The sequence below is a fragment of the Acipenser ruthenus genome, chromosome 32 (genome assembly GCF_902713425.1).
Source record: "Acipenser ruthenus chromosome 32, fAciRut3.2 maternal haplotype, whole genome shotgun sequence".
In the NCBI taxonomy this organism is placed as follows: domain Eukaryota; kingdom Metazoa; phylum Chordata; class Actinopteri; order Acipenseriformes; family Acipenseridae; genus Acipenser; species Acipenser ruthenus.
Window position 1 is genome coordinate 13,882,298 of NC_081220.1, and position 13,014 is coordinate 13,895,311.

Below are 13,014 nucleotides of genomic sequence, written 5' to 3' on the forward strand. Positions count from 1 at the left end.
AAGATAGCCAGAAAGCCTGCAGGACTGTGGCCCTGCAGAGCCACAGTCCTGCTCTAAAATATACCTACGTCTCATCCGAAGGACGGAGCCCAAGGAGGTTCAGTGACTCGCTCAGGGTCACACACACACACACACGCACGCACGCACGCACGCACACACACACACACACAGGGAGTTAGTGACTGAGCTGGGATTTGAACCTCCTGGTATCAAGCCCCTGAACCATTTCTAGTTTTACTTTAGAGTTCTGCATTTCTTTTTTGAAGTTACAGCGAATCATTTTCAGCCTAAGAGTGAAGAAATGATACAATGTGCTGGTACGTTATCATCTTTAATGAGATCACATTAAAAAATACAGTGACTTTTCCATCAGCCCCCCCCCCCCTCCCCCCCCCCCTCCCACTTTTATATTGTATTAGAATTAGGGCTTCTGATGTTTAGTGTTTCACCCCCGACTTTTCCCCTCTCCTTTAAGAATTCAATTGATCCCCGTTCAGCCATTCGTGTCTCTCGATCACACAGCTGAGAAACGCGTTCGTAGTAAAACTGATTTTTAATAAGTCTGACTTTTTCATTTCAAAGCAGAAGAGACTCCTCGTTATTCATGTAAACGCAGCCTCGCAGAACGATTCTGATAAAGCGCGTCCGGCATCAAAGAATTGATTTTTCATTACAGCTTTTTTAATGCAGACGAGTCTCTTATTAACACGTCGCGATCTCGTTTGCACGTTCTGCTTGTCAATGAAAAATGAAGGCTGGGCTGATTTTAAAAGCCCATTTAGTTGTTTCACAGAAAAATAAAAACCTGTAAAATGAAATCAATTTTACTATGAACTGCGTTTCTCAGCTGTGTGATCGAGAGACAGGAACAGCTTAACAGGGAGCAGCTGAATTCTTAAAAGAGAGTCGAAAAGTCGTGGTAAAGCCTTGCAATGCCTAGAGCAAACAGCAGGTGGAGCTACGGAGGGGCAGGGTGGCTGTCAGCCGGCTGTGACGATCGTTGCCCTTGGCGACGCAGAGAGGCGGGACCGCGTTCTCGGAGGGGCCTGTAGGGGGCGCTGCAGTTTCCTGAGCGTTGGCTCCGGCTGCCTCCGTCTTGCTGGCCTTGTTGTTCTTGGTCTTTTTGGTCCTCTCTTTGTCGCGGGGCTCGGCCGGCGGGGGCTCAGCGGCGCCCTCTAGAGGCTGGGGCAGGTCTGGCGGGAGATCTTCTGACGGTTTGGTTTCTTCGGTTTGTTCCACTGGGTTGTTGAGATTGGAAGTGGAGCGTTTGGCTTGGCTGGAGTTTGTGCTGGCGGGAGAGAGAGAGAGAGAGGGGGGGGAGAGGGGGATAAGAAACAAGGGTTCACAAGTCTTGCATATATGCGACGCCATTTAGAGTGAAGATTGATTACAACACCGCATCGCTTCTGGAGTTCGGATTTGCCGTGAGTATGAAATCGAACCATGGGAACTGGAATTCGTGGGAACAAAATTGCCCTGGCAACGCTTGGCTAGCCCAATCGAAACCCCTACCTCTTTGTGCTTCCCTCCTCGGAGTCTCTCTGCTCGCTGCTGTATCTCAGCTCCACCGGAGATTTGAAGGACAGGTCTTTCTTTCCCTTCAGCCAGTAGGTCTTCATGTAGCCCTTACCCTGCGAGATGCACAGAGACAAAGAGAAAGCCTGGATAAAGAGGAGCCTCTTCTGCTTTGAAATGAAAGAGTCAGACTTATTAAAAAGCCCATTTAGTTGTTTGACAGAAGAAAAGCGAATGAAATCCTGCTTGGTCACCTTGACAAAGATCTTGCCCCTCTCCTCGATGATATAGGGTTCGTGCTCCAAGTGGTCCTTGCTGGTCTGGCTGATGTGAATCTGCATTCCCTGCACAGAAGAGAGACCCCCCCAAAAAAAGAGCCAGTTGTTGGAGAGCTTTCAACGGGACAACGAGCAACGCCAGCAAAGACAGGACCTCAACTACGGGCGCGATGTTCCTTGTTAGGGTATATGTCTGCTCTAGTGCACTGGGGTTTGACATTGAAGAAGAAATAAATACATTTGAAAAAAAAAAAACATAACAGGTGGTCTAGCTTCTCTGTTCCGTACAGCGTCACGGATCGCTCTCGCTGTGTTACCTGTGTTTGACAACGTGGCTAATAATTCTGACACTAGCAGTGCACTAGAGCAGACATTTTGAAGAGTTTTGAAAAAATTGATAGGATGTAAACAATGAAAAGAAAGCGGGGACGCGATATTTTTTCAGAACCCCGCTGCTAGCAAAATCGGTCTGGGATCATCCACAGAAAAAGCCTGGAACCAGTTAAGGAAAAAACAGAGCACCATATTCCACAGAAAAAACAAAACAGTAGCTCATGTTGCAACACTCACCACCCCATTGCTTTCCATGCGGGAGGCTGTGTTCACCGTGTCTCCAAACAGACAGTAGCGAGGCATCTTCAAACCCACCACAGCAGCGACCACCATCCCAGAGTGTATCCCTGCCACCAGAGAGAGTTTTCAGAGGATCAGATCAGACAGGTTTATCACGCAAGCTGAAGGACGCAGAATTAAGTTAACTGCGTTTTTTTTGTGTGTGTATCTCGACAAGTTCTGATTCACAAAATGCATGGAACTAATCCTAACTTGCGCCATAAGGAGAAATCATTATTATTATTTAGTCATTCAGCAGATGCTTTTATCCAAAGTGACTTACGACTTACAGAGACTAGGGGGGTGAACTCTGCATCATCAACAACTGCTGCTGCTGCTGCTGCTGCAGAGTCACTTCCAATAGGAGCTTGTTTGTTTGACGTCTCATCCGAAGGACGGAGCACAAGGAGGTGAAGTGACTTGCTCAGGGACACACACACACACACACACACACACACACACACACAGGGAGTCACTGGTTAGAGAAAGGGGCTTGATACCAGGAGGTTCAAATCCCAGCTCAGCCACTGACTCCCTGTGTGTGTCTGTGTGTGTGTGCGTGCGTGCGTGTGTGTGTGTGACCCTGAGCAAGTCACTTCACCTCCTTGTGCTCCGTCCTTCGGGTGAGACGTAAAACAAACGAGCTCCTATTGGAAGTGACTCTGCAGCAGCAGCAGCAGCAGTTGTTGATGATGCATAGTTCACCCCCCTAGTCTTTGTAAGTCGCTGTGGAAAAAAGCATCTGCTAAATGACTAATAATAATAATAATAATAATAATAATAATAATAATAATAATAATCTATCTGTCCATCCATCCCTATATAAGCAGTGTTTTCAGTGGACTGGTTTCTCTTACCCACTCTGATCTGGATGTTGTCCCCAGTCGAGGGGTCTTTGAGGTGGTCGATGGAGCTCAGCATGTCCAGGGCCATGTCACAGATGTGGTGGGCGTGGAACGTGGTCTTGTTGGGTACCCCTGCCACCACCATGTAGGCATCGCGGATAGTCTCCACCTGCGGAGAACAAACACAGGGGAGCTGCTCACTGCTGGGTCTGTGTGTGTGCTGGCTCACGAGCTCAGCTGTGGTAAAAAAAAAACGATGGCTTATTTCACAGTCCAAAAAAAAACTATAAATGAAAGAAAATAACTTGTATCCTTTAATGTGTCAGTTTTTCGTTAAGTATATGGGGGAAAACTACAAAGCGGTGTGCAATTCAATATGTTAACGTGACATTATTCAGCAGGTTTCATTCGATTTCATGAAGCATAACTAGTTCATTCTATAGAGGGGGGCGATGCAAACGCTTTTGTTCTGTCTTCCCGTTTTTGAAACGGTTGAATCTAAGATCGCTCGCTCGCTAGCTCGCAGTGCTTTGGAAACCTGGCCCCTGGATCATTTTTAATTTGTGAGATTGTGCATCTTTGTAGAATCCGTGTCTCCTGGTACCCAGCCCTCACCTTGTACACGTTGTGCTTCTCGCTCAGAGTGTCGAACACGATGTAGATTTCGTTGAGCATGTCCACCACTTGCATGGGCGTGATGTGAATGCAGATCTCGTTGAATTTCACCACGTCGCTGAAGAGGATCGTCACGTCTGGGAAGACCTGGGGAACCAACGTCATCATCATCATCATCATCATCATTATTATTATTATATTATATATAGTCATTTAGCAGATGCTTTTATCCAAAGCTTCTTACAGAGACTAGGGGGGTGAACTCTGCATCATCAACAACTGCTGCTGCTGCTGCTGCAGAGTCACTTCCAATAGGACCTCGTTTGTTTGACGTCTCATCCGAAGGACGGAGCACAAGGAGGTTCAGTGACTTGCTCAGGGTCTCTCACACACACACACACACACACACACACAGGGAGTCAGTGGCTGAGCCGGGATTCGGACCTCCTGGTATCGAGCCCCCTTTCTTTAAACACTGGACCCCCAAGCCTCCATGATAGAGGCAAGGACTCATTGGTAGGAATATTATAATCATTCCCTGTGCCATTTTTTTTGTCTTTCAATACTCCCTCGCCCCACTCCCAGGACAGGTGCCCATTCCAGTGATGCCCCTTCTCTCTCCTCTCCCCTCTCTCCCCTCTCCTCTCTCCTCTCCCCTCCTCTCCCCTCCCTCCCCTCTCCCCTCTCCCATCTCTCTCCTCTCCTCTCCCCTCTCTCTCACCTGGCAGGTCTCCAGTGCAGTGATTCCCTTCCTCAGCCGGTCTGCCACGGCTCGGGGGATCATGGCGTAGAGCAGGGAGTCTCCCCTCTTCTTCTCCTCATCCAGCTTCTTGATGATCTCCTGCAGCTGCGCATACTTCTGCTGCTCCTGTGAGGAGAGAGGAGAGAGGGGGAGGAGGAGAGAGGAGAGAGGGGGAGGAGGAGAGAGGAGAGAGGGGGCGGTGAGCGAGGTACAGCCAGTGCTGTAGTCCAGCCGGAACTCGAGTAAAAAGGAAAGCCAAGTCACATGACTCCCATCTCCTGCACACCTGTCTGATTCGGTCCGTCAGTCCTCTTGATGCAATGGAAACTTCTATTCTAGGTGTGTCTTATTATTAAACTCTTAGCAGAAACCAGGAATGAATCCAGCTGCAATGCAGGGGGAGTCTTATTTCCATCCCTGAACTGCACAGCAGTTTCATCCATTCCAGGTTCTACTACAAACGTAATCAGATCAGGTAACGAGCTCAGGTGTGTCTCATTAAACTCGTAGCGAAACCAGGAATGGAGCAAACCGCTGTGCAGCGGGAGTCTGATTCCCATCTCTATTTAAAGCCAGGTCTTACTGTGTGTGTGTCTGTAAAGCGTCTTGATCAGATGGCACTGTGTGTACGGTGTCTTGAGCAGGTTGCACTGTGTGTGTGCGTGCGTGTGTGCCTGTGCGTGCGTGCGTGGGTGCGTGGTGCGTGCGTGCGTGCGTGCGTGCGTGGTGCGTGCGTGCTCTGCACAGTCTCTTGCCTGATCCAGTGCCAGTTGCAGCTCTGCAGATTGCTGTGTTCCAGCTAGAATCAGCTCCCTGCTGGAGTCATGGAGATTGAGGTCATTGACGTACACGCCCATCTTTATCATATCCTCCACCGTCTCAATACTGGAGAGAGAGAGAGAACCAGGCGAGGAGGGGTTAAACCCGGGGACGCATTCCATAGCACATCCACAGCATGCAACTCAATGGCTACTCTCATGGCTTCCGGTAGACTTCTGCAACATCTTTGATTACGTGATATTAAATCAAATATCTATGTTCATTTATACTGCTTGGTAAAGCAGCCCCTGGTTGAAGGATCGAGACGGGGTGGGTGGGGCTTACATGGGGGTCCCGAGGAAGATGAGGGAATCCCACTGCGGGACGTACTTCATCTGCCCCTTGAGGTGCAGGGGCTTTTTGGGCGGCTCCCTCATGTCTTCAAAGATTGTCTCGCTGCACTTCCCTGCAAAAAAAGAGAGGGAGACAGAGAGAGAGAGAGACAGAGAGAGAGAGAGACAGAGAGAGAGAGAGAGAAAGGGAGACAGAGAGAGAGAGACAGAGAGAGAGAGAGACAGAGAGAGAGAGAGAGAGAGAGAGAGATGGAGAGAGACAGAGACAGAGAGAGAGAGGGAGAGAGGGGAGAGAGAGAGAAAGGGAGACAGAGAGAGGGAGAGAGAGAGAGCAAGAGAGAGAGAGAGAGAGAGAGAGAGAGAGAGAGAAAGAGAGAGAGAGAGAGAGAGAAAGAGCAGAACCTGGTTGTAATACAAGCCCAGTGCAAAGACTTCATGAAAAGCTTCTAACTGCAAAACTATGATTAAGGGTGTAGCTGTACAGCTCTGTCTAAAAGTGTTTTTCTATATACAGTGAAGATTCCGAAACGTCCCTACGTTCTTACAATCAACCAACGGCAGGAACGTACCGGGATCCGCCTAGGACTGGAGCGCCATCTGCCGGTACAGCAGCTCACCTGTGATGGTCTGGAAAGCCAGGAGCTCTATATCCTCGGCTCCCGAGTTAGTGGAGCTGTTATACTGGGAAGCCGCGCTGCTGTACTCTTGATCAGCACCCTTTACCTCCTCCATCGCCTTGGGCTCTGAGGAGAAACGCACGCCGTTAACACAGCGCCCTTTAGGTAATGCTGTTCTGTATATGTCGCAAGGCTTACCCTGTGCCTTCCCTTAAACTCAATACTAAAGCAAGCTTGTGACACAAGTGACTTTTCACCTTCCCTTTAAGAATTCAATTGATCCCCGTTCAGCTGTTGGTGTCACTCGATCACACAGCTGAGAAACGCGTTCATAGTAAAACCGATGTCATTTATTTTCTGTGAAACAACTAAATGGGCTTTTTAAAAATCGGACAAGCCTTCGCTGACAAGCAGAACGTGCAAACGAGATCGAGACGTGTTAATAAGAGACTCTTCTGTGTTAAAAAGCTCTAATGAAAAAGTCTTTGATGTCGGACGCGCTTTATCAGAATCGTTCTGCGAGGCTGCGTTTACATGAATAAAGAGAAGTCGCTTCTGCTTTTGAAATGAAAGTGTCAGACTTATTAAAAAGCCTGTTTAGTTGTTTCACAGAAAAAGAAAAAAACGTAAATGAAATCAGTTTTACTATGAACGCGTTTCTCAGCTGCGATTTGAGAGACTCTCGATGGAGTTTAAATCAGCCGTGGATGAGCATGTTAGAGTGTTTTACAGCCCCGGGGGGACCCCCCCTGCCTTGAGGCTCAGGTAAAGGCGCTACCTCGCTCCTCTCTTGGGTGTTTTACAGCCCCGGGGGGACCCCCCCTGCCTTGAGGCTCAGGTAAAGGCGCTACCTCGCTCCTCTTTTTTGGGCTTCTCGCTCTCCTCTTTCTCCTCTCCCTCCTCTCCCTCCTTCTTGTTCAGCTTGGGCAGGTTTGTCTTCTGTTTGCTTTCCACCACGGCTTTGGACAGGAGCTCGAACACGTTGTTTAAGTGAGTGTAGATCTGAGGAGACACACGGACACGCACGCACCCACGCACGCAGAGACACGCACACACACACAAACACAAACACACACAGACACACAGACACGCACGCACGCACACACACACACACACACACACACACAGACACGCACACACACACAGACACACACACACACACACAGACACGCACACACAGAGACACACGCATGCACAGATACACACACACACAGACACGCACACACACACACAGAGACACGCACACACAAAGACACGCACACACACACAGAAAATCAGTTCTTACCGGGGCTTTATGTGCTGTTGCAGCTGTATTAGTTAGACTGTGATCCCAGAGATGGAAATAAGACTCCTATTGCATTGCAACCAGGACTGGATCAAACCGTATGCAGCGGGAGTCTTATCTCCATCCAGAAGACACTGCAGCCCTGTTCTAGCTGAATCCCATCTCTCTCCTGTCACTCTCTCTCAGAAGCCCCTCCCCTAGCCCCTCCCACCTCGCTGAAGGACTTGCTGGTTTTCCCCTCTCTGCTTGGACACTCACATTTTCCCAGCTGAACTCCAGCATGGGCCTGACCAGGGTGAACTCCTCGTTGAATTTCTTGCCCTGCAGGTCGGAGAAGACCTCTTTGAGCCCGTCCCCGATGCGGTACATGGTCATGTCCCGCCGGAAGATCACGCTGAAGGGGAACATGTCGAAAAAGATGGCCCTCTTCATGGGGAGCTTCTCGTAGCCCGGGGCGGTCTTCTGCTGTGGCATGCGGTGCTTGAAGGCAGCGTTGTCGAAATTCATCTTGTACACCTGAGAAAGCAACGCCAAGTCACAGATCACTCCCTCCCCCTTTTTAAAAATCAATAGCTTTTCTCGGTAGCTGCATGCCCACCTTAGCCTCGCCGTTATGCACGCCCACAGCAGGAAACTGAACTGAAGAGCAGCACAGATTATCAAATTAACCACTAGCGCCATCTAGTGCACAGCTAGAGTACTGCCAGCAAAAACCAACTCGATTCAAAGTGTCACTCGATGGCGCTGGCTCTCCTGTGCAGGCACTGGTCTAGTCTGTGTTGCGTGCGTCTACGCCCTCCTTATCTCCTTACTGCAATAAGGGAGTCAAATTGCATTTGACTGTTAAAAAGCCCTTGGCGAACGCGTCCCGTTACATTGTAATGAAGCTGCTTGCTCACCACGTAGGTCATCTTCTCCGTCTCTTCCTTCGACAGTATCTCCACCTCGATGTCTGTGCTGTAGAACTGGCGACCCACCTGAGACAACTGCCCTGCAAAAGCAACAAACGTTCATTATCAGAATTATTTTTTAGTTTGGATTGCCCAGTTATTTTACAACCCTGATTTTCTCCCCGATTTAGAATGTCCAATCATCCCCCCCCCCACTCACGGGAGAGGGGGACCCCTGCGCTCCCCTGACTGTGTGACTCCCCCCTGCACACCACGCGCCCGTGCCTTTACCAGGGGAGACCCTCGGGGACCCCTGCGCTCCCCTGACTGTGTGACTCCCCCCTGCACACCACGCGCCCGTGCCTTTATCAGGGGAGACCCTCGGGGACCCCTGCGCTCCCCTGACTGTGTGACTCCCCCCTGCACACCACGCGGCCGTGCCTTTACCGGGGCAGACCCTCGGGGACCCCTGCGCTCCCCTGACTGTGTGACTCCCCCCTGCACACCACGCGGCCGTGCCTTTACCAGGGGAGACCCTCGGGGACCCGTGAATCAGTATGTGTCTTTCAGATTGAGTGTTATGCATGACTGAGTGCAGTTCTGTTCAACGTTGTGCGTGTGCGTGTGCGTGTGCGTACCCTTGACGAACTGCGTGAAGCCCTTGCGTGTGCTCCGGTAGTGCAGCGTCAGGCTGGTCTCGCACTCCTCCTCCACACAGAAGCTGGGCGGCTGCACCTTGGGGAAGGAGAATCGAAAGTACTCGTGCAGATTGTCCAGCTCGTTGATGAAATCTCGGACGTTGCGACCCAGGACCTGAGAACAACAGCAGTCCTGTTAGAAGCGACTCTGCAGCAGCAGATGATGCACAGCTCAACCACCCAGCCCCCCAGCCTCTTGGACAAGCGCTAAATAACCAATTCTTGTTATTCAATTCCTTTTTCAAATCGATTCCCCAAGTGGCAGCAGTGTGGAGTAGCGGTTAGGGCTCTGGACTCTTGACCAGAGGGGCGTGGGTTCAATCCCAGGTGGGGGGACACTGCTGCTGTACCCTTGAGCAAGGTACTTTACCTAGATTGCTCCAGTAAAAACCCAACTGTATAAATGGGGAATTGTATGTAAAAATAATGTGATATCTTGTAACAATTGTAAGTCGCCCTGGATAAGGGTGTCTGCTAAGAAATAAATAATAATAATAATTCCCCTTCCCTTTTAATCAATTGCAACGCGTCGTTGATCAAAATTGCAGGATTCTGTTAAAATGAGTTTCTCACTGCCAGCAGAAACAAACAACTTCAAAGAATTTTCTTTCTGTTTTGTTAGTCAGTGTAACTGACCGCACATCTGCTCAGGAGATCCGAGGGACAAAGGCCACAGGGACGGGTGTTAGGAAGGGAAGCAGGGTACTGCACCTTTAGGATCCTCTCGAACCCGTAGTTGCCGATCCTCTTCACCATGTAGACTCCGAACGCGTACATGAGCTCGTCGTGGGTTTTGCCCAGCACCTCCCCAGCTGCCTTCGCCAGCCGCAGAATCAGATTGTCACTGAAACAACAGGGGTGCAAATTTGGCTCCATGGCGCTAGATCCTAGTGCCAGGTACCTCATACCCAGGGCTTCTGAGTTTCGTGTTTCCCCCCCCGACTTTTCTACTCTCCTGCAAGAATTCGATTGCTAGCTGTTAAGCCGTTCTCGTCTCTCAATCCAGTCTGAGAAAAGCGTTACCAGCAAAATTGAGGCTTTTTTCAAAAATGAACCCTGAAAAAAATGACCTTAAAGTTAGCAAGATTTCACAAGTGCAGCTGCATAGTATCTAATGCAGATAAGAAGCTGGCTATAGACCAGCTATTTTCTGTATAGCTAAAAGCATCTATGTGCTGAATGTTTAAAGATGATGCTTGAAGAAAACCTGGAGTGGAATATCCCTCCAGGACCGGGATTGATTGGACAGCTCTGGGTTATATGCATGATTTCCAATCCATCAATCCCGATCCTGGTGGGCAAATCCGCTCCAGGTTTTTGTTTAACAGTTCAAATGAGCTCATGCACGACTTCAGTCAGAGGTTTCCATTGGTTTAGAACAGGGTTGGAACAAAGACCAGGACCGGAATACGACACCCCTGCTGGATCTGAGAGAAAGCCAGTGGGCCTTACTTGTACATCTGGTGACGGACGAACTTGAGGTGAGGGATTTCGGCCCTCGCTTCGATGAGCCGCCACACGTCCTCCCCGTACGATTCGTTGATGTAATCGTTCACCGCTTCCAGGTACAGGCCGTACATCTTGTGGGATGGGGGGGTCCGCGCAGCGTAGATTCCGGGCGTTTAAAGCACTCTGCGGGAAAGAGGAGCCAACTCATATTCGGGATTGGCAGGTTTTGGTTCTTCTTTAGCTTTGCAAACACTGGATATGTTTGACGTGAAAATAGCGCTTGGAAAAATATTAATAAAAAGAAAAAGATTTTGAATATCCATATTTCCTTTACTTATTGACCCGATAGTCCTGGTTTTACTGGGAGTTCAATAAGACTCACCTTACACAGTTAATAAGGGTTAGTTTACCATGGTTTGTTTTTTAATATGCTTTACCAGACCTCTCTGTGCTTTACAATGCTTCCCTATGCTTTACCACACCTCTCTGTGCTTTACAATGCTTCCCTATGCTTTACCAGACCTCTCTGTGCTTTACAATGCTTCCCTATGCTTTACCACACCTCTCTGTGCTTTACAATGCTTCCCTATGCTTTACCACACCTCTCTGTGCTTTACAATGCTTCCCTATGCTTTACCAGACCTCTCTGTGCTTTACAATGCTTCCATATGCTTTACCAGACCTCTCTGTGCTTTACAATGCTTCCCTATGCTTTACCACACCTCTCTGTGCTTTACAATGCTTCCCTATGCTTTACCAGACCTCTCTGTGCTTTACAATGCTTCCCTATGCTTTACCAGACCTCTCTGTGCTTTACAATGTTTCCCTATGCTTTACCAGAACTCTCTGTGCTTTACAATGGGGACAGATTTTGAATTTACAATGCTTTCTTCAGGAACATTTTAAACACATCATATTTAAAATGATCAGTGCATGCTGCATAATGTTTGTGCAAAACTGATTTCAAAAGGCTAGGTCTAAGCACTTCAGGTGGATCAGAAGCACATTGTATTGACACGATAAAAAAAAAAAAAAAAAAAACCGGAATGGAGTTTGGTTTCACTGGAGCCGGATCATCAGGTTCGGCTGTATAAAGTGGATCAGGCTCGGATTCCACTCATCCGTCATTGTCATCCAACAGCAGCGCTGTACGCAAATTAACCAATGAAAATCAACTGCGGCTACGTCATTCGCTGTATTTCAAGCCGTTATTTTTTTAAAATTATCATCGGAAGCGCATACTATAGTAAAAAAACAAAGACGTGAAGAGATAAGTTATCAGTGAGGTTATGGGCAACAACACAAGTGCTTGTCATGAGTGCGTTTCAACATTATTTTACTAAAAAATTGAGAAATCGCACCCCGTTTAGGAACCTGGCAGCCGGTTCAGCTTGCTTCCGGTAAATGATCGCACACACGATTTCTTTAAAACGTCTTTAACGAAAAACAGACAGCAGCTGCATCAAAGAGCTGAATATATATTTCTGCTCAGGATCTCCCTCGCTGTCCAGCACAAGATGAGAAGGTTTCACACCTCTGTCGTTATTTTATTTGTTTACATGTATTTATGTTTTTATTTGGTTTGATAAATTCACTGATGGTGAAAATATAAATTTAAAAATATATATTTAAAAGGAGGTGGACATAAAAAAAATAATCTCCAAATTCCATTTACAATTTTTCAAGTAAGCATTGAAATATTTACAAACATTTGACGTATAGCAAAGGAAAAATGATCAGTTTTGCACAACCCTATTTCTTTTCCTGCTGTAACACCTTAGCGCTTTTAACCGTGAAAGAAATATCTTGAAAACACCTGTTTTTAAACCCTGAAACCCTTTGAAACAAGCCAATTTTTATTGAACCAATAATTCAAACCCAACCCGACCCATAGCATACACTGCCACCCAAGGTAACTATGTCCCACCCAAAACTCCCACTTTTGTAAAGCCCGGTTCTCTTACCTTTAGTCGCGTCCGGACGCGCCACAGCGATGCAAAGCGATCCCACAGCGTCTCAGTCAGACACGATGTGAGGGGACGCGTCCCAGCAGACACACACCCCTCTCTCGCCCCCCGGCCAGCTGGCCTTGGCGTTTGACTCTCTTGAACCGCTGTTGTTGTCATGTCAAGGGTCGTTGGAGCGCTAACGAAAGAGGCAGGGTATGGTTTTGTCAGACAATATGCTTTTTAACACCTCGCCAAAAAATAAAAAAAAGGCGCGTGTGACCCTGTCTTGAGAATTAGACCGCTATTATTTTTAATATAAACAAATTTACTCCCCCACTTGACTGCGCCTTTAAAAAACCGTCCCCGTTGCTCGTGTGTATTTTGCTTTCGGGTGGCTCAAAACGAGG

The 13,014-nt window shown here is 48.3% G+C and overlaps 1 protein-coding gene across 1 annotated transcript; it reads right to left on the minus strand.

Annotated features, from left to right (window-relative positions):
* Window positions 1–406: 406 nt before the first annotated feature.
* On the minus strand, window positions 407–12,764 carry LOC117965041 (soluble guanylate cyclase 88E-like). Its single transcript, XM_034909959.2, has 17 exons — window positions 12,623–12,764; window positions 10,662–10,841; window positions 9,921–10,053; window positions 9,150–9,324; window positions 8,521–8,612; window positions 7,880–8,137; window positions 7,188–7,338; window positions 6,337–6,462; window positions 5,712–5,832; window positions 5,363–5,492; window positions 4,587–4,733; window positions 3,866–4,012; window positions 3,263–3,419; window positions 2,364–2,473; window positions 1,770–1,859; window positions 1,513–1,631; window positions 407–1,288 (listed from the first exon to the last, which is right to left on the minus strand). The coding sequence occupies exons 2-17, from the start codon at window positions 10,787–10,789 to the stop codon at window positions 937–939; spliced, it is 2,436 nt and encodes an 811-aa protein (XP_034765850.1). The 5' UTR covers window positions 10,790–10,841; window positions 12,623–12,764; the 3' UTR covers window positions 407–936.
* Between the last annotated feature and the right edge of the window lie 250 nt (window positions 12,765–13,014).